Here is a 20,802-nt window from a genome sequence, read left to right on the forward strand (position 1 = left end):
CCTTTCTCGTTCGAATTATCTGTTCCCTTCCATCATGTTTGAGTATTATTTGCCCTCTTATCCCCTTGTCTGACACAATTGCTATCCCCTTATCCCTGCATTGCTATTGCTCCTTGACCTTCTTCCTCTGCTTCTGTTAAAATTTCACTTGCAAGCTACATTGCACGTCATATTCTACTTGCAGGGTCCATGATCATTGTTTGTTCGCCCCCCACATGCTGTCTTCATCATTGTATGAGGGGGGCAAGTATCTGGGGTTAGAATACCCTGTGGCAGTCTTTTAAGGATATAGTCCCTGTTTGGTCGGGGGCCGGACACTGGTCAAAATAGGAGGAGCTGGTGGAGCAGTGGGCAGCGTAGGCTCTTTGTCGTGCCGGTTAAGCATCCATTCTTTCTTACTTGGTTCTGCCACCTCTTCGTCAAACATTTTCCACAGTTCGAGAATACTTAATCTGTTCTGTAATTGTTTCCCCTTATGTATGGCATGTAAATACGTGCTCATGTGTTGCAGCACCTCCTTCAAATGAGTACAGTCTTGAGGCCATGGCATAAACATTCTTTCCGGCTGTATCTTTAACCCACTGAACATGGTACTTAAGTATCTTTAAAAAACAAATATATTTCTGGGAAGAGATTTACACAAATGAACAATGGCAGTGTCGTCCAGCATGATAACAATATAAAACACAACTTACCAATGGTCAATAAGCACTGCTCCAACCCTTGCTGACTGCTCTTTCTCCCTTTTCCTACCCTTTCCATAAACGTTTTTCTACGATATTACCACGCCCCACTTCTCTCTCCAAGACCATGTGGCCCAAAAATCTCTTCCTGAGCAGCACCATAAAATGCTGTTCATACTTTAAACCACTTCTCCTTGTTAACAACAACAAATTCACTCTCCTATTGACACAGCAGACCACCTGTGTTTCCCTATACCACGTCAGAACAAGACAATCATTAATATAAATAAGCTGTCATCCCATCTATATGCAGTGGATCGTTCGCGTATATCTCTGCCCCTGGTTGGTCTTTTCTGACCCTTTAGAAAGATTTCTCTTTTTTATATCTCACAAATCAATAATACACTTAAATTGTCTGTTTTGCCATGCACAGTTCATACTCGCATCCAAGGGTGTTTTGGCGGTCTTCGGCGTTGAGTCTCCTCTAGCTGTCGTCTCTGCCCTCAGCTCCCAGCAAGGCGGCCTGCGTGACGGGGTAGGACTTATTGTCAGCGAGAGTACCCGTCGGCCTCTCTTCTCAGATGCGCATTACTCCTCTCCCACATGCTGCCCTTACTGTCCAAGGGGGGACAGTGAGCAATCCTCGATAGTCCAAATAACACCTAGACAACCACCTTCTGCTACCAAGTGTTCAGGAGGGCCCAATTTGCTGCGCTAGCAAAAGAAAAGAATATTCAATAATGGAGTACTCAAAATGTGCAGCCAAATTCAGCTTTATTCAAAACACAAACGGCCGGGACAGCATACAAGTAGCTCTATTCTGTAGCTCTCATTTACACAGTGGTTATGAACGGTTTCTAAGTAAAAAATATGTCATCGCTGACGTCACACTACAATATCGGTTACAAAATGATGAGTTGTTATAATTGGTTAATATTTCAAGCTACATACAGAATGCATAGGGATTAGTTCCGCAATTGGTTCGAACATTTCTGATGGCTCCACCTGTGCCCAGCCTCTTACAGATAAAACTTTCACTTCATTGCTATGTTGATCACTAATTGGCTGGCATCATTTATCATGGACAGTATGGCTATCGAGACTCTGGGTGGTTGGCACCTTGTTCACCAACCTTGGACACTTCGACAAGGCATCAAGATATAATTGAGACATGGTGTGAAAAGAGAAGCCCATGGTCTTCATATTTTTCAATTAAAAGTAACTCCTCATCATCCCCAGGCCATGTGCCCTATCTGCTTCCTTTGTATTTTGGCCTTGTATATCATCTCGTCTATGTGTGCTCTAAGGAGTTCAGTAGGTGTCTTATTTGAACCTGGCTTATAATGAATGGCTAGTGTTCTTCATGACTTGATCACGTGTTAGAGGACCATGTTGGAGAGTGAATTTCCTTTTGCTTATTGAATTTTTAGCTAATTCTAAGTGCATGTTATATTCGATGTTGCTTCTTAGGACACCCTTTCCCTATTTCTTATGTAGTCTCTTGACAAAGTACTCTCGTGCACCTGTGCATCTGTGGCTGGTTTATTTATGCATAGTTTATTTATATGGCGCACTATACATCAAAATGTGTTTCCAGGCACCACAAGTGGAAAAAGGGAGGGGAACATGGGAGATGAACAACAGTAACTGTCCTACTAGGCCTTGCGATGTTCAGATGGTGCAAGTGCAGTAATAGGAAGTGCAAGAAGTGGGGGGGGTGAGAGACAGGGGAGTCCCGGGGGCTAGGCAAACGCTGGGTGGTGGACCAAGGGTGGAGGCCCGCCCAACCCACCAGGCTAGTTAGGGAAAAGGCCTGAGGGTAGTGCTGCAGTAAGACTCATAAGGGACCAGGCCACCAGTCACAGCGGCAAAACTGCGAATTAGCAAGGGTGGGCCAGAGGGAAGGAAGCAGAGAAGAGAAGAGGAATTGAGTACTGCTCAAGTCTGAGAGGGGCAGGGAGGCCATTCCAGAGCGAGGCACATGCTGAAGAGAGGGATGTACCTGCCACACTCTGCTTGCATAAACGTCTGATCTTCAGAGTTTCTATTAATTCAATAAACGTGGAAGGTTTCTGCTTCATCTCCTGTGAACTCTTATCTCATCTTTGTGTTCGTTCTGCACGCCCACTACTTCCATCTGTGCCTCACCTTGACGCATGCTACGACTTCTGCTCTGGGCAGCTTCACATCTTCTAAAAATAAATGTGTTTTTGTAAGTTTGGCATCTTTCTGAGGCCCTGCTACTTCTAGGTCCACTGCGGCCTTTGTGCGTAGGAAAATGGTTCGTCCTCCATCACGTTGTGCCTTACATCTCTTACATGTTGATGTTCTTCAGGGATCTGCGTGCATGTATCCTTCATGTCTATGTACGAGTTTTATATCTATATATGTGGTAACAACTACCTGTTACCCTACTTGTCACACCATCTATTCTATTTTTAATAGCACCATCATGGTCTTGGTTTGTTTCATGTTGTACCCCTAGACTCTTGGGGCGGTAGGTCAGAGATAGAGCCAGTATTGTTTGTATTCATATAATTTCCAATTAGTTGCAGCTTTATGCCCAGTGACGTGCAACGAGGAGCCCACGTGCAAGAAGACGGACAGAAGGGGCTGGGACCAATGGCCTGGCATCCCTTATAGAGCAGGTAGCCGATGTATGGGGTCACACCAACCAGCCATTTGGATATTTAACCTATGTTACATCACTGATGGCGCTGTATGCCTTTTATAAAGTATTGTTCGTACAGACTTCAGCAGAATGCTCTGTGGCAGCAGACTCCTTTGCTGGCGCATTTATATTTTTGTGGAAATAAAACTTGTTTTCCTTGCAAGAGTTGTGCTGGGCCTTTTACCCTAGTGGGTTGTATTCTTTTTCTGGTGTGAGCGTAGAGGGGAAGCACAGACTCTGTCACAGAATCTGAATCTTGTACCAGCATTTAAACTTCATCAAACATGTCGTCACTGACCCCTTCCAAGGCCTCCTAATCATCATTACAGTTGTTTTAGTTTCCCCAGAACTCACATCCGTGGTAGCGTGACCTGAGTCGAAAGGCTTTCATAAAGTAATGTATGCTTAGCACTTGGTGTAATACATTAAAAATGCTAAAAAGGAAAATGAAAATAACCGCATTTCCTCTTTTAAATTTAGGATCAGTAAAAGAAAATGATCAAAGTCAAGAAAAGGAGGAGGAGATCAATAAAAAAAGTTGAACATTAAAGAAGTGCCTTGGCCCCTTATGGGAGGAAGTGATGCAGGGCTCATCTACTAGCGCACTAGCATTGGCGAGTTGTTTTTATGCAGGCCGAGTACCATTTCCATGATACTAAAACTTGCTGGCGAGTATGGGGATGTTAGAAACTTATTTTTCACTTACTGCAAACACCCTTTGTTTGCAGTAAATGGAAAATACAGGTTTCACTGTGCATGCTTGACAGCATTGCAACAAGCACGAAGTGTGCTTAAGATGACATGCACCAGTCTTCGAAAAGCACTGGTAAGTATTTTGTCACCCTTCACCTTAGGGCAAGTGCATTTCCCTTAGGTCGAGTATCTAAAGTAAGGAACTCGTCCTGCAGGTCTAGTGGGATTTGTAAGAATTTGCAAGGCCTGGGATGTCATTGTGCCCCTATTGGGTGGAAGTGAGGTAATTTGTAAAGCCTGAGTGTCCTGCTTGCTGAGGGGCAGAGAGAGAGTTGAAATTTGGAAAAGTGTCCGCATGCCGGTACTTGTAGAAATGCAGCGACTAGTTTCTAAACACAAGGGATGGGCATTTGTTTTTGCTGCGGCTGATTGAAAGTGGGATGAATCTCATGCATTATGCTTCATTGGTTCCTGGCCGTTCAGCCAAATGTGAGTTTGTCTATGCAAACCTGATGCTCGGCTTTGTTCTTTTTCAATAACTCTCCTAATCCCCCCCCACCCGATCATAACTCTCCTAATCCCCCCCTCCCCCGATCATCAACATATCGTCGGTGGCCTCTGAAGCCTACATCTAGAGAATGGTGGCATTGGTTACATGCATTTTAACTGGTTTAACTCCCCTCCTTTTGCACATATTAGTCGTTAACTTCTCCCTGTTTCTTTTCTAAATGCTGACTTTTGTTTGACTATAGGGGAAGACCCTGCTTCAATTATTCTTCATAATCCTGTAGCCGCAATCAGGAGAAGGAGCATGGACCCAGTCCCGGGTGAGTTAGCAGTGCCCTGAGGGCTTCTGAAGCTTCACTTTAGCAGGAAAGACGTCTTTGCTGTAACACACACCTGATACTGCGTGCTTGCATTGCTGGCCCAGCCCAGGTAGTCCTCTCAACTGAGCATCTTGCAGACACTCCTGATCGTTGCATGATTGGGGATATGTTAGCTGATGATTAATACTCATCCTGGTTCTGTGCACCAGGTTTGTTGCATGACCCTTTTATCCTTCTCCCCTGTGGCTGAGTTTTGTCCCTTGCTTCCCATAGTTTAGATTTATTTGGGGTTTGCATCCCGGAGGCTGATTGGCCATTCTTCCTGTATCGATACCTCCCGTTGGCTACCGCTTGTTTTAAATCTGACCCAGATTGGTGAATTGGATCATGACCATGATTTGCTCCGAGGGTCGGCAAGTGTTAAAATGGCAGCACAGTAGTCAGCGCCATCTTGGGTCTTACCTTAACGTGGAATGCGCACCCTTCTGGTTCCATCTCTCCTGGGCTTCGTCTGCTCTGGTTCCTTCTGGAGTTTGTGGCATGCTACATGTGTTTGCCTCTGTGTCCTGATCTGCACTCAGGAAATGTTCATTTGAACATATACTGAACGCTGTGTATTTGCGGTGCGGCTCAAGCAGTGCATGGCGAGCTGTCTGGGAAGTTCCACAGGGATTGTGGTCCTTCTGATAATGCTTCCGTGCTTCTCCACATTGAAACCCTGATGGTGCTTGGGCCTCCTGGAACCTCTCGCCCGCTAAGTCTCCATGCTTCCCTCGCCTCCGGGGATCCTTGTAGGAGTTATCTCATCTCCTAGTAAGTAGCGAGCCCGTGGAATCCACCTCAACCGCTTGCGAGCTGGCTAATCGGGTAGCGGCCGGACCAACCCCATCCCTAATGACCCGCTACTCCTGCAGGTTAAGAAGGGGAGTTTTGACAACTCAAACAGCTGCTTTGATACAGGCAGGGAAGATATTTGTGCAGTAAAGGAATTGGGAAGGATACCTGTATGAAAATGGTGTGACGCAGGGTGGAGTTGTCTTGTGCGACGTGTAATGCAAAGGTTGTTTTGCATATTATGTGTTCAGTGGATCCAGAGCCAAAGGAAGATACTAAAGGCTGAGGTCATTAGATCAAAGCTGCTGGGGGAGAAGATAGATGAGAGAAAGGAAGTGAGGGTGTAAGGAGAGAGGAACCCCATCAGCCTGTGACGCTCCAGGCGTTTCCAGACCCTTTATCATTTTGTTAAGATCTTAAAACCCATTGGCTTAAGCTGTCTCTTTCTTCTCTTCTGAACTAAAACTACTCTGTTTAAATAATTGGTTTACAACAGGCGAGACAAGCAGCGATTCTGAAGAGTCATTCATCATAAAGAGAGAGGAAAGCCTACACCTGATCCAAACTTCAGACAAAGAAGGAAGCAGAAGAAAGACTGTTCTTCTCGGCTCAGGGCATGGTATGTTATCTGTGCCTCTCAAATTCAAAATACACGAATACCACGCTTCGTAAAGCACGATGACGTGCTATACCTCGCCCATAATAATATTCTACAACCCTCAGAATCAGACCAGCCAAGTGTTCAGCATGTTAACCCATGCTGCTATACTGTTATCGTCAGTACCACATCTGTTGCAAGACTTGGTTGTAGCCTCAAGACAGTAGATTTATTTTAACATTTGGGATGGCAACACCTTTACTGCTTGGCCACAGAAAGCACTATGGTGGTTTGCAGACTGCTTTTCAAGGTCCCACTTGCGCCCAGTGACCACAAACTATGCCCCTGATCGCCTCTCACAAGAGCCAGTGCGGCACTCGTAGACAAAGTGTCATGAAACGTGTGGCTGTTTAAGAGGAGCATAGGAAGCAAATCAAAAGCTCTAAGCGCTTGACCGTTACTGTTTGAGAAGCTCTGCTTTTCCATTGTTAGGGAGAATTCACTTTTAAGGCTTATTTCCCAAAGCTAGTGAGTCCCCCAGCAGCTTTGCTGGATTTTTGGGGGTTGTTTGTTTCTCCTGCTAAGAGTGAGACTCTTTTCCTCCCACTCTTAGGCATGACTTGAGGTGTACTTTTGACTTTGTATGTGTTCATGGGCTAAGGGGTAACCTCTTTTTACTCCATAGGGCATCATCTGTTTTAGTGTGTGTGTTACACAGCACCCTCAGTGCAGTACCACAGGGGTGTCACAGTGACCCCCAAACATAGACTCCATACCCTGGGACTGACTACTGTCTCCCAGGGCATGTAAAGTCACCATTGGCTTTACTAGTCCAAAATTGTGAACAGAACCAGTACAAACTATCATATTGTGGAAGTACTGGAAGGGGTTAATATATTTGCCCCTGGGTCTGTTTTCAAGGGGGCACTGTCCAGTCCCCCCTTGTCGAGTTTCTGGCTGGTGGCAGTGGTTACCATGCAAAATATTCCCCAGGAATATTCTCTATGGGATTTTCTTTTTTGGTGCAATGTTAAAGATACCGCCGCTTTATTTAATTAATGTTAAATCTACGGTTTGGGTCTTTTTGCCAGAACTCGGTTCCAAAATGGCGTTTGTGTCCGTCTCTGTAACTCTGACCAAGGTCGAGCACTTTGTTCCACTAGTTTGGCGGGCTTCTCCACAGAAGCCCTCCAAGTGGTGCCACTCTGTCTGGTTTCATAGAGAGGGGTGGAGGGGGGAATAGGCATCCTGGACTTCGTTGCCTTGGCAACCCAAGTCGCACTCTACTCTGATTGGCCCAGTGGTGAGCCGCCCAGCTCACCACCTAGCCTGTGTGATTTACAGCTAGGCTGATGAATGGGGGTTTTTCTGCATAATAGCAGGACCTTTGGGACTGGAACTTCAGAAGTCGCCACAGGACCTTAGAATCCGAAGAGGGAAGAAGCTGAGCCACCTGCAACCCGACGACACCACCGGTGAAGCCCTGCTGCAACAAACTCACCACTTTTCCAACGACAGAGAAGATCTTCTGCTAGAGAGTCTTCTCCCTTTGACCTGGTAGGACCAACCAGTTTGCCATTTTTCACTTCCAAAGATGTTACTTCGTCAAATCGCCCGTGCCAAGCACCCCGGCAGCCGGATAGCCAAGCTCACCACTTTTGACCATGAATAAAAGGACAGCACCTTTTAATCGGGAACTCCGCGGCTGGTTTCATCCCTGTGCAGTGCAACGACTCCAAACCTCCTCCTCGACGAGATCCTCTCTTCCTCTGGCTGGAACAATGAACTGCAACGATTGCCAGGAACAACTGCCCCCGCTGGAGCTTCCTTCCCATTTAAGGTACTGTGTCCTGCCTGGCTCAAGGTGACCCTTAAATCCTTGGCTTCTATACTGGGTTGGCTCCAGACCTGCTAAACTTTGTTTCTTGAACTATACCAACCTCTTTTTGACACTCTGCAAAGACTTTTAGTGCACTTTAAACCCTGTGATCCTGGGCACATTTTGCTTTGCTCCACTTAAAGTGGGCCTGGTCTATGAACTTTGGCTCTACAGTATAACCTGCCTTTCTTCCCTTGCTCTGAACTCTTAAAATGTGTTGGGAACTGTTTTATCTTATGCTCTGCCTTTTCTCTCCCTTTTTAACCAAACTATTGGAGCGCCATCTAGGTTAAGCGCTCACTTCTGTCTTAACAAATAGTGTGCTTTAATCCTGACTTGTCTGATAGTTATTAAGGGAGGTGTGTATCCTTTACCTGACTGTGTTTTAACTTGGTTTTGATTGAGAGTGCTAGTATATTCCTCAAGTGTGTTTTAAATAAATAACTCTAGACATTTTATACAAAGCTCTGGTCAGTGTTTGTTTGCTCTACTGTGTTTTAGCCCTATTGTGTATACTCTACATACTGCCTAACTCTTCTTGAGAGAGGTCTGACTGCTCAGCCACAGCTACCAGGTAAATCTGGGTGGTACAGACTGCTACCAATTGGGTTTACTGCCAACCACCTGTAGTCTTAAATCTTTTGCAGTGGTCCCTAAGGGAACTGCACAGGATTCTGCCTAACATCCATCCATACACAACTGTTTTGAATACTGGGGACATTAAAGTGTTAAACCTGTAAACCTTTACATTTTAAATGTTCAATCAACTTAGTGGATGATGTCAGTTTAAGCATGCATTTTTCATTGGTTAAAATTCACACTGTTTACTTTCTGAAACACTGAACATTTGGTAACTTGTTCTTCATGATCTGTTTGAGGGAAGCTGAAGACTCTGGTTCGATTTTCATTGGTCCTTGTGGAGAGGAAGTAGGAAGGAGAAGCTTGGACTTCGAGCCGGGTGAGTTAACCATGTGCGTGAGAGGCTCTTTGTGAGAAAGGCAGTTCCCCTCGTGTAGATAGATGAATCCGGCACTGATTGAAGCCCTTGCTGAGATCGCTCAGTGGTCTATACTTCTCACAATGGTACGAGACCTGGTACGTTGCAAGTCTTCTGCTCGAAGCAAAGCTCCACTTGCACGTCCGGTTTGCAACAGGTAATGGCATCAGTTTATTTTCATTGCAATGTATGGAATCAACCCGACGAGTATCAGAACGAATGAGTCCCTGACCCTCCAAAACCAGCCTCTTGTATTCATTTCTTGGTAATGAACGGGGCGTAGTAGAATACTGGTGGCTCTCATGACCTTTAGAAAGAAACATTTGTGAAGATAGTCTTGCCTGCACATCACTGCCTTACTAGGTCACATGTTCTAATGCCTTGCTTCAGACCTTTGTCTACGCACCCTCTCACTGATCACGTGCTATGTATCGGGTGCAGACTCATGTCTGCAGCATGTTATAGGCCCTGCCCGTCTTCTGTATGCAATGTCTTGTAGGCTTTGTCACTTCGGTATGCCAACAATCATGGCTACCTTTCTAACTCCTTATTAAACTGTGATTCATGGCTCCCTTTCTAACTCATTTCATCTTCGTTTACATGTGCCTATAATAACCCCTTTTCAGCTGTATGCACAACCATTTGAAATACTTGATTGTTATTTCCATCATTTTAGAGATAGATAGTTCCTTTCTCGGTCCCTCTCCAGGTCAGTGTGGACTGATCTTTATTTGACTGACCTGCCTGAACATACTATGCTAACATAGAACTCTAATCTTTATTTGACTGGCCCTGTGTTGGGGAGGAGCAGGAGCTAGAGCCATCCTGCACACCCCAAGCACTTTACAATTAGGCAAGACTTCTGTGACTGTTTCTAAAGCTCTATAGCACCGAGAAAGTCTTTTTCATGCAAATATAATCACACACAGACATGGGGGGCCACTAAATGAAGATAGTTAGTATTTAAATATGTAAATAACCATTAGCTGAATGAATTTGTGAATGTTAAAACTTATGCAGTTCTTAGCACAGTATGAGTCAAAAATACTTCCCCTCCCTTCCCGGAAAGAATGCAGCCTGTGCTCAAAATAGACTACAGGCATTGCTGTGGTGCTCTGGTAGCGCTGGCAGGCCTGCGGGTAACTTAGCAGCTGTTTCATGTCCATCAAAAAACCCAGGCAGGCTGGGCCTCATGTACACAATGTAAAATTATGGGAAAATAAGGTTTTAAGGGGTATATATTTTATCTGGACCAGATAAAATATGAGTATATTGAGTGAAGTATGGAGAGTATGACAGGAAAATGTGTTTATATAAAAATATTTATAATAAAGCAAAATGATGATAAACAGGAGCTACAATGTATTCTTGCATAGGCTAGCAGTATGCTAAGTAGTTTGCCCTAACCGGAAACCCAGCCATGCAGGAAGGATGACTGCAGCATCCCTTGTAAGGGAAGGACAGTTTTAGATGAGCTATGTAACCAGTAACCAAGTTAAACAGTATATTAGGCTCCTGCCTGGCACCAGTCTGCAGGAGTTTGGAACGGTCATGGGCAGAATGCCGTTCAGGGAGCAGCGTTCTTGGCCCCCCACATCCTCATTTTCTATAAAGATTAAACTTGCTATCCTTGCAAGATACAACTTTTGGCCTTAATTCCCTAGAGGGGTGAACTTTAATCTGGTGTGAGCGTGATTGGAGGCACATTTATAATTAAGGGGTACCCCTGTAGTTGGGCTACCTTTCTGTGGTGACCTTTGACGTGACCCTGGTTTCTTGCCCCCGATCTTTGCGAAGCCCCAGGCCCGTCAGCCACGGCCATCGATAGTGACCGGTCCCCTAAATCAAAAAAACACGTGTCTCCTGAGCTTTTTTAGTAGAAGTCATTTTAAAAGAAATCCTCTCCGCTCACTGAAGCAGGGCGTGTGTGTGTAAAAGTAGGTTGACCAGGAGACCTTATGGTTAGATTGAACCCTGGGCCAATAAGACATGTTTGTGTTGAAAAAGACGATGGGCATAGTGTATTGACAATCCTGGGACAACAAGTAGAACAAGCAAGGGATAATGGAGGGGAAGATCAAGGTGGTAGAAATACTGAAGAGGCAGGGCAAGAAGGAGAGGAGGTGGCGAGAAATCCGTCCTTGCCACAAGAGGCAGTGGGGAGGGATAGACCAGATTTAATGGTGCTAGTACAAGATCAGAAGAATACTAAAAAAAAAAAGGGGTAGAAGACAAGACACATGCAGATGCCTCTTATTACATAAAGGAGTAGGGATAACGCAGTATGTGCCATGGCCTCAAATGGACAAAAGTAATTTGATTAAAGCTCTCCCCAAGCTTATCGCAAGAGCTAGTAAATGGATCGATGAAAAACAAACAGCAGGGGTAGCCGTAGAACTAGGAGACTTTAAGAGTCTACTTGTCACCATAGTTGGAGACCAGTCTGGGGACATATGGGCAAGGGCTGGGCTAAGTCTTGCAGATAATGAACATGATGGAGCAGACATTGATGAGGCAAGGGTCTGGGATGCCCTACGAAGGATGTAACCAGATACCCCTGACTTATATTCTTTAATGCAGTGCACAATGGGTGATGAGGACCCAGTAGGGTTTATTCTTAAGTTACAGGAAATGTGGGGAGTTGAGACAGTACCGTTTTTCAATTTTATCATAAAGAGGGGAATACCAAAAGAGGTCCAGAAGGCACTAGATAAAATTGTGGGAATTGAAGCCAAAGGGTGGCCAGATATACAAAGTATAATAGTCCACAATTGTAAGAGAATCAAGGAGCAGGAAGGGAGACAGCCTAGAAGCGGCATTTGGACGAGGCAAAACGAATGGAAAAGAAACTAAATAAGGTTGTTGTTCAAGCATCAGTGAAGGCACCCGCTCAGGGGGAAAGGGCAGGAGACACTCAACAAATTGGGAATGCCACAATTGCCGCACTATGGGGCGAAGGAGGATAGGTACAATGGGGTTGGGGGACTGTACCCCAACCCACAGTGGCAGTATGAAGGAGCACCAAGGGGAAGAGGAGGATTTCGAGAAGAAAGCGCAGGAGGCTTTGGGAGGATAGTGCCCCGGGGAGGAGGATTGGGACCATCACAGTGCTAGTATTGCGGCAGATGGGGCATTTCCCAAGGGAGTGCAGGAACAGGCATGGGATGGGATTTAATTATGGGCCATCACCTCCAGGGCAGGGATTCCAAGGGCCTCAAGGAATGGGACAACTGCAATTTGGGCGAGGTGGTCAAAATAAGTTCCCTTATGGGGCTGACAGGCAAGGGCAACGTGGGCAACTACAGCAGGGCGAGAGAACACAATTTAACAGGATGACAGGGGGAACAGGCGCCCCTTTCCAAGGAGTTGCAATGGCAACGGTGGCCAGCTTTCATTCTCCGTGACAAATACATATTCTGATTAGGACAGCCCACAGAGAGCACTCGGGTGTCCAATCGTATTGATAACCGCACGCCCTGAAGAGGAGCCCTTGGTGGAAGCGAAAATAGGAAACAGGCAATTTATATTTATGGTAGATTCAAGTGCAACTAAATCATGCATCATGGAGGGGATCTTTCCATTATCAGGTAAAACTCTTTACCTGCAGGGATACTCTGGGGCTATTTCTACAGTTCCATACACTGAGAAGCTGGATATACAAGTGTGGGGGGGGGAGTAGGAGCCCCCTAGTTATATTCAGAGAGTTCTCCTGTGAACTTGTTGGGTAGGGATCTGCTCAGTACAATAAATATAACTGTATCATTCACAGATCAAGGGGTAGTGTGTTCCACTCCAAGGATGTGTGTAGCTCAAACAATAGTAATAATCAATGCAATGGCAAGGGAGTCCGTAGTCCATGGGGTTCCTGTGGTCCTAAATATATTTATGTGTATAGTATTAAGGTATTAGTAAAAGTAGTGCCTCCAATTGCGACCAAGTGTTGGCGAGTGCCCACAGATTTTATTTTCCAACCCATGGTGCCACCCGAGATGGTGGCAGGGACAATATTGTCATTAGATTTATAAGGACTAGTAGTGTCAGACAAAAGAGTAGTCCTGATTGGAACAGACCAGGACGGGTGCGAGTGGCGCACAGTATTATGTGTAGATCTGACAGTACAATTGAAGGAAATGACTGATGAGTTATTTGAGGACAGAGAGCAAAATGGGGAGATCATTTTGGGAATCTGCATCCCCTGTGATATCATGGTGCAGCATTGGAAGGTACAGTGCCCCCTGATGGTAGTGGTGACCCAGGCGTTTTTATTTATTTTAGGAGGACATGCACTATTTGCCAGCACAATTATGGACTGTAAGTCCACATGATGTTGGGTTACTGAGAGATGTGACCCCAGTACAGATTACATTGAAGTAAAATGCTTAACACAAATCATCCAGTATGTGGAAGATCGGTTGGTATGTAGTGAAAATGAACATCAGTGCATTGGGATTCTGTTGCATTATTGCAATTGATGGGTCACAAAGGGTACAAAACAGATAAATAGAAGCTACAATACTGGCAACAGGAGGTACTATACTTAGGACAACACATTTTTGCAAACGGGAAAAAGATATTTTTGCAAACGGGAAAAAGTATTACCATATATGGCGACGGCAGCACGCGCAACCCCTAGGCCCAGTACTGTTAAGAAAATGTAGCAGGTTTTTGGGCTTATGTAATTATTGCAGGGCATGGATCCTAGACTACGCAGTCTACACAAGCCCACACTACCATTGAACCAGTCGTTCTGGAAAGCTATAAGCAGCACGACAGTATGGCCTCGACCAGTGCATCACAAGAATGTAAGTCGCACACGCCCCCTCTTCGAAAAGCACTGGTAAGTATTTTGTCACCCTTCACCTTAGGGCAAGTGCATTTCCCTTAGGTCGAGTATCTAAAGTAAGGAACTCGTCCTGCAGGTCTAGTGGGATTTGTAAGAATTTGCAAGGCCTGGGATGTCATTGTGCCCCTATTGGGTGGAAGTGAGGTAATTTGTAAAGCCTGAGTGTCCTGCTTGCTGAGGGGCAGAGAGAGAGTTGAAATTTGGAAAAGTGTCCGCATGCCGGTACTTGTAGAAATGCAGCGACTAGTTTCTAAACACAAGGGATGGGCATTTGTTTTTGCTGCGGCTGATTGAAAGTGGGATGAATCTCATGCATTATGCTTCATTGGTTCCTGGCCGTTCAGCCAAATGTGAGTTTGTCTATGCAAACCTGATGCTCGGCTTTGTTCTTTTTCAATAACTCTCCTAATCCCCCCCCACCCGATCATAACTCTCCTAATCCCCCCCTCCCCCGATCATCAACATATCGTCGGTGGCCTCTGAAGCCTAAATCTAGAGAATGGTGGCATTGGTTACATGCATTTTAACTGGTTTAACTCCCCTCCTTTTGCACATATTAGTCGTTAACTTCTCCCTGTTTCTTTTCTAAATGCTGACTTTTGTTTGACTATAGGGGAAGACCTTGCTTCAATTATTCTTCATAATCCTGTAGCCGCAATCAGGAGAAGGAGCATGGACCCAGTCCCGGGTGAGTTAGCAGTGCCCTGAGGGCTTCTGAAGCTTCACTTTAGCAGGAAAGACGTCTTTGCTGTAACACACACCTGATACTGCGTGCTTGCATTGCTGGCCCAGCCCAGGTAGTCCTCTCAACTGAGCATCTTGCAGACACTCCTGATCGTTGCATGATTGGGGATATGTTAGCTGATGATTAATACTCATCCTGGTTCTGTGCACCAGGTTTGTTGCATGACCCTTTTATCCTTCTCCCCTGTGGCTGAGTTTTGTCCCTTGCTTCCCATAGTTTAGATTTATTTGGGGTTTGCATCCCGGAGGCTGATTGGCCATTCTTCCTGTATCGATACCTCCCGTTGGCTACCGCTTGTTTTAAATCTGACCCAGATTGGTGAATTGGATCATGACCATGATTTGCTCCGAGGGTCGGCAAGTGTTAAAATGGCAGCACAGTAGTCAGCGCCATCTTGGGTCTTACCTTAACGTGGAATGCGCACCCTTCTGGTTCCATCTCTCCTGGGCTTCGTCTGCTCTGGTTCCTTCTGGAGTTTGTGGCATGCTACATGTGTTTGCCTCTGTGTCCTGATCTGCACTCAGGAAATGTTCATTTGAACATATACTGAACGCTGTGTATTTGCGGTGCGGCTCAAGCAGTGCATGGCGAGCTGTCTGGGAAGTTCCACAGGGATTGTGGTCCTTCTGATAATGCTTCCGTGCTTCTCCACATTGAAACCCTGATGGTGCTTGGGCCTCCTGGAACCTCTCGCCCGCTAAGTCTCCATGCTTCCCTCGCCTCCGGGGATCCTTGTAGGAGTTATCTCATCTCCTAGTAAGTAGCGAGCCCGTGGAATCCACCTCAACCGCTTGCGAGCTGGCTAATCGGGTAGCGGCCGGACCAACCCCATCCCTAATGACCCGCTACTCCTGCAGGTTAAGAAGGGGAGTTTTGACAACTCAAACAGCTGCTTTGATACAGGCAGGGAAGATATTTGTGCAGTAAAGGAATTGGGAAGGATACCTGTATGAAAATGGTGTGACGCAGGGTGGAGTTGTCTTGTGCGACGTGTAATGCAAAGGTTGTTTTGCATATTATGTGTTCAGTGGATCCAGAGCCAAAGGAAGATACTAAAGGCTGAGGTCATTAGATCAAAGCTGCTGGGGGAGAAGATAGATGAGAGAAAGGAAGTGAGGGTGTAAGGAGAGAGGAACCCCATCAGCCTGTGACGCTCCAGGCGTTTCCAGACCCTTTATCATTTTGTTAAGATCTTAAAACCCATTGGCTTAAGCTGTCTCTTTCTTCTCTTCTGAACTAAAACTACTCTGTTTAAATAATTGGTTTACAACAGGCGAGACAAGCAGCGATTCTGAAGAGTCATTCATCATAAAGAGAGAGGAAAGCCTACACCTGATCCAAACTTCAGACAAAGAAGGAAGCAGAAGAAAGACTGTTCTTCTCGGCTCAGGGCATGGTATGTTATCTGTGCCTCTCAAATTCAAAATACACGAATACCACGCTTCGTAAAGCACGATGACGTGCTATACCTCGCCCATAATAATATTCTACAACCCTCAGAATCAGACCAGCCAAGTGTTCAGCATGTTAACCCATGCTGCTATACTGTTATCGTCAGTACCACATCTGTTGCAAGACTTGGTTGTAGCCTCAAGACAGTAGATTTATTTTAACATTTGGGATGGCAACACCTTTACTGCTTGGCCACAGAAAGCACTATGGTGGTTTGCAGACTGCTTTTCAAGGTCCCACTTGCGCCCAGTGACCACAAACTATGCCCCTGATCGCCTCTCACAAGAGCCAGTGCGGCACTCGTAGACAAAGTGTCATGAAACGTGTGGCTGTTTAAGAGGAGCATAGGAAGCAAATCAAAAGCTCTAAGCGCTTGACCGTTACTGTTTGAGAAGCTCTGCTTTTCCATTGTTAGGGAGAATTCACTTTTAAGGCTTATTTCCCAAAGCTAGTGAGTCCCCCAGCAGCTTTGCTGGATTTTTGGGGGTTGTTTGTTTCTCCTGCTAAGAGTGAGACTCTTTTCCTCCCACTCTTAGGCATGACTTGAGGTGTACTTTTGACTTTGTATGTGTTCATGGGCTAAGGGGTAACCTCTTTTTACTCCATAGGGCATCATCTGTTTTAGTGTGTGTGTTACACAGCACCCTCAGTGCAGTACCACAGGGGTGTCACAGTGACCCCCAAACATAGACTCCATACCCTGGGACTGACTACTGTCTCCCAGGGCATGTAAAGTCACCATTGGCTTTACTAGTCCAAAATTGTGAACAGAACCAGTACAAACTATCATATTGTGGAAGTACTGGAAGGGGTTAATATATTTGCCCCTGGGTCTGTTTTCAAGGGGGCACTGTCCAGTCCCCCCTTGTCGAGTTTCTGGCTGGTGGCAGTGGTTACCATGCAAAATATTCCCCAGGAATATTCTCTATGGGATTTTCTTTTTTGGTGCAATGTTAAAGATACCGCCGCTTTATTTAATTAATGTTAAATCTACGGTTTGGGTCTTTTTGCCAGAACTCGGTTCCAAAATGGCGTTTGTGTCCGTCTCTGTAACTCTGACCAAGGTCGAGCACTTTGTTCCACTAGTTTGGCGGGCTTCTCCACAGAAGCCCTCCAAGTGGTGCCACTCTGTCTGGTTTCATAGAGAGGGGTGGAGGGGGGAATAGGCATCCTGGACTTCGTTGCCTTGGCAACCCAAGTCGCACTCTACTCTGATTGGCCCAGTGGTGAGCCGCCCAGCTCACCACCTAGCCTGTGTGATTTACAGCTAGGCTGATGAATGGGGGTTTTTCTGCATAATAGCAGGACCTTTGGGACTGGAACTTCAGAAGTCGCCACAGGACCTTAGAATCCGAAGAGGGAAGAAGCTGAGCCACCTGCAACCCGACGACACCACCGGTGAAGCCCTGCTGCAACAAACTCACCACTTTTCCAACGACAGAGAAGATCTTCTGCTAGAGAGTCTTCTCCCTTTGACCTGGTAGGACCAACCAGTTTGCCATTTTTCACTTCCAAAGATGTTACTTCGTCAAATCGCCCGTGCCAAGCACCCCGGCAGCCGGATAGCCAAGCTCACCACTTTTGACCATGAATAAAAGGACAGCACCTTTTAATCGGGAACTCCGCGGCTGGTTTCATCCCTGTGCAGTGCAACGACTCCAAACCTCCTCCTCGACGAGATCCTCTCTTCCTCTGGCTGGAACAATGAACTGCAACGATTGCCAGGAACAACTGCCCCCGCTGGAGCTTCCTTCCCATTTAAGGTACTGTGTCCTGCCTGGCTCAAGGTGACCCTTAAATCCTTGGCTTCTATACTGGGTTGGCTCCAGACCTGCTAAACTTTGTTTCTTGAACTATACCAACCTCTTTTTGACACTCTGCAAAGACTTTTAGTGCACTTTAAACCCTGTGATCCTGGGCACATTTTGCTTTGCTCCACTTAAAGTGGGCCTGGTCTATGAACTTTGGCTCTACAGTATAACCTGCCTTTCTTCCCTTGCTCTGAACTCTTAAAATGTGTTGGGAACTGTTTTATCTTATGCTCTGCCTTTTCTCTCCCTTTTTAACCAAACTATTGGAGCGCCATCTAGGTTAAGCGCTCACTTCTGTCTTAACAAATAGTGTGCTTTAATCCTGACTTGTCTGATAGTTATTAAGGGAGGTGTGTATCCTTTACCTGACTGTGTTTTAACTTGGTTTTGATTGAGAGTGCTAGTATATTCCTCAAGTGTGTTTTAAATAAATAACTCTAGACATTTTATACAAAGCTCTGGTCAGTGTTTGTTTGCTCTACTGTGTTTTAGCCCTATTGTGTATACTCTACATACTGCCTAACTCTTCTTGAGAGAGGTCTGACTGCTCAGCCACAGCTACCAGGTAAATCTGGGTGGTACAGACTGCTACCAATTGGGTTTACTGCCAACCACCTGTAGTCTTAAATCTTTTGCAGTGGTCCCTAAGGGAACTGCACAGGATTCTGCCTAACATCCATCCATACACAACTGTTTTGAATACTGGGGACATTAAAGTGTTAAACCTGTAAACCTTTACATTTTAAATGTTCAATCAACTTAGTGGATGATGTCAGTTTAAGCATGCATTTTTCATTGGTTAAAATTCACACTGTTTACTTTCTGAAACACTGAACATTTGGTAACTTGTTCTTCATGATCTGTTTGAGGGAAGCTGAAGACTCTGGTTCGATTTTCATTGGTCCTTGTGGAGAGGAAGTAGGAAGGAGAAGCTTGGACTTCGAGCCGGGTGAGTTAACCATGTGCGTGAGAGGCTCTTTGTGAGAAAGGCAGTTCCCCTCGTGTAGATAGATGAATCCGGCACTGATTGAAGCCCTTGCTGAGATCGCTCAGTGGTCTATACTTCTCACAATGGTACGAGACCTGGTACGTTGCAAGTCTTCTGCTCGAAGCAAAGCTCCACTTGCACGTCCGGTTTGCAACAGGTAATGGCATCAGTTTATTTTCATTGCAATGTATGGAATCAACCCGACGAGTATCAGAACGAATGAGTCCCTGACCCTCCAAAACCAGCCTCTTGTATTCATTTCTTGGTAATGAACGGGGCGTAGTAGAATACTGGTGGCTCTCATGACCTTTAGAAAGAAACATTTGTGAAGATAGTCTTGCCTGCACATCACTGCCTTACTAGGTCACATGTTCTAATGCCTTGCTTCAGACCTTTGTCTACGCACCCTCTCACTGATCACGTGCTATGTATCGGGTGCAGACTCATGTCTGCAGCATGTTATAGGCCCTGCCCGTCTTCTGTATGCAATGTCTTGTAGGCTTTGTCACTTCGGTATGCCAACAATCATGGCTACCTTTCTAACTCCTTATTAAACTGTGATTCATGGCTCCCTTTCTAACTCATTTCATCTTCGTTTACATGTGCCTATAATAACCCCTTTTCAGCTGTATGCACAACCATTTGAAATACTTGATTGTTATTTCCATCATTTTAGAGATAGATAGTTCCTTTCTCGGTCCCTCTCCAGGTCAGTGTGGACTGATCTTTATTTGACTGACCTGCCTGAACATACTATGCTAACATAGAACTCTAATCTTTATTTGACTGGCCCTGTGTTGGGGAGGAGCAGGAGCTAGAGCCATCCTGCACACCCCAAGCACTTTACAATTAGGCAAGACTTCTGTGACTGTTTCTAAAGCTCTATAGCACCGAGAAAGTCTTTTTCATGCAAATATAATCACACACAGACATGGGGGGCCACTAAATGAAGATAGTTAGTATTTAAATATGTAAATAACCATTAGCTGAATGAATTTGTGAATGTTAAAACTTATGCAGTTCTTAGCACAGTATGAGTCAAAAATACTTCCCCTCCCTTCCCGGAAAGAATGCAGCCTGTGCTCAAAATAGACTACAGGCATTGCTGTGGTGCTCTGGTAGCGCTGGCAGGCCTGCGGGTAACTTAGCAGCTGTTTCATGTCCATCAAAAAACCCAGGCAGGCTGGGCCTCATGTACACAATGTAAAATTATGGGAAAATAAGGTTTTAAGGGGTATATATTTTATCTGGACCAGATAAAATATGAGTATATTGAGTGAAGTATGGAGAGTATGACAGGAAAATGTGTTTATATAAAAATATTTATAATAAAGCAAAATGATGATAAACAGGAGCTACAATGTATTCTTGCATAGGCTAGCAGTATGCTAAGTAGTTTGCCCTAACCGGAAACCCAGCCATGCAGGAAGGATGACTGCAGCATCCCTTGTAAGGGAAGGACAGTTTTAGATGAGCTATGTAACCAGTAACCAAGTTAAACAGTATATTAGGCTCCTGCCTGGCACCAGTCTGCAGGAGTTTGGAACGGTCATGGGCAGAATGCCGTTCAGGGAGCAGCGTTCTTGGCCCCCCACATCCTCATTTTCTATAAAGATTAAACTTGCTATCCTTGCAAGATACAACTTTTGGCCTTAATTCCCTAGAGGGGTGAACTTTAATCTGGTGTGAGCGTGATTGGAGGCACATTTATAATTAAGGGGTACCCCTGTAGTTGGGCTACCTTTCTGTGGTGACCTTTGACGTGACCCTGGTTTCTTGCC

The 20,802-nt window shown here is 45.4% G+C and overlaps 1 protein-coding gene across 2 annotated transcripts in view; it reads left to right on the top strand.

Moving 5' to 3' along the window:
- LOC138489478 (zinc finger protein 883-like) overlaps positions 1-20,802 on the top strand; it is a 156,758-nt gene that overhangs the window by 16,996 nt on the left and 118,960 nt on the right. The window contains exons 2-7 of one of the 2 annotated variants that reach the window (XM_069617213.1): positions 4,800-4,874; positions 6,205-6,327; positions 9,069-9,143; positions 14,639-14,713; positions 16,044-16,166; positions 18,908-18,982. In XM_069617213.1, coding sequence (XP_069473314.1) covers positions 4,859-4,874; positions 6,205-6,327; positions 9,069-9,143; positions 14,639-14,713; positions 16,044-16,166; positions 18,908-18,982 — 487 coding nt within the window. In that variant the 5' untranslated portion in view covers positions 4,800-4,858. Of the gene's footprint in view, positions 1-4,799; positions 4,875-6,204; positions 6,328-9,063; positions 9,144-14,638; positions 14,714-16,043; positions 16,167-18,907; positions 18,983-20,802 lie in introns of those variants that run through there. The other variant, XM_069617214.1, reaches the window with a different exon arrangement.

Source organism: Ambystoma mexicanum, chromosome 9 (assembly GCF_040938575.1).
Source record: "Ambystoma mexicanum isolate Mex_15411 chromosome 9, UKY_AmexF1_1, whole genome shotgun sequence".
Classification (NCBI taxonomy): domain Eukaryota; kingdom Metazoa; phylum Chordata; class Amphibia; order Caudata; family Ambystomatidae; genus Ambystoma; species Ambystoma mexicanum.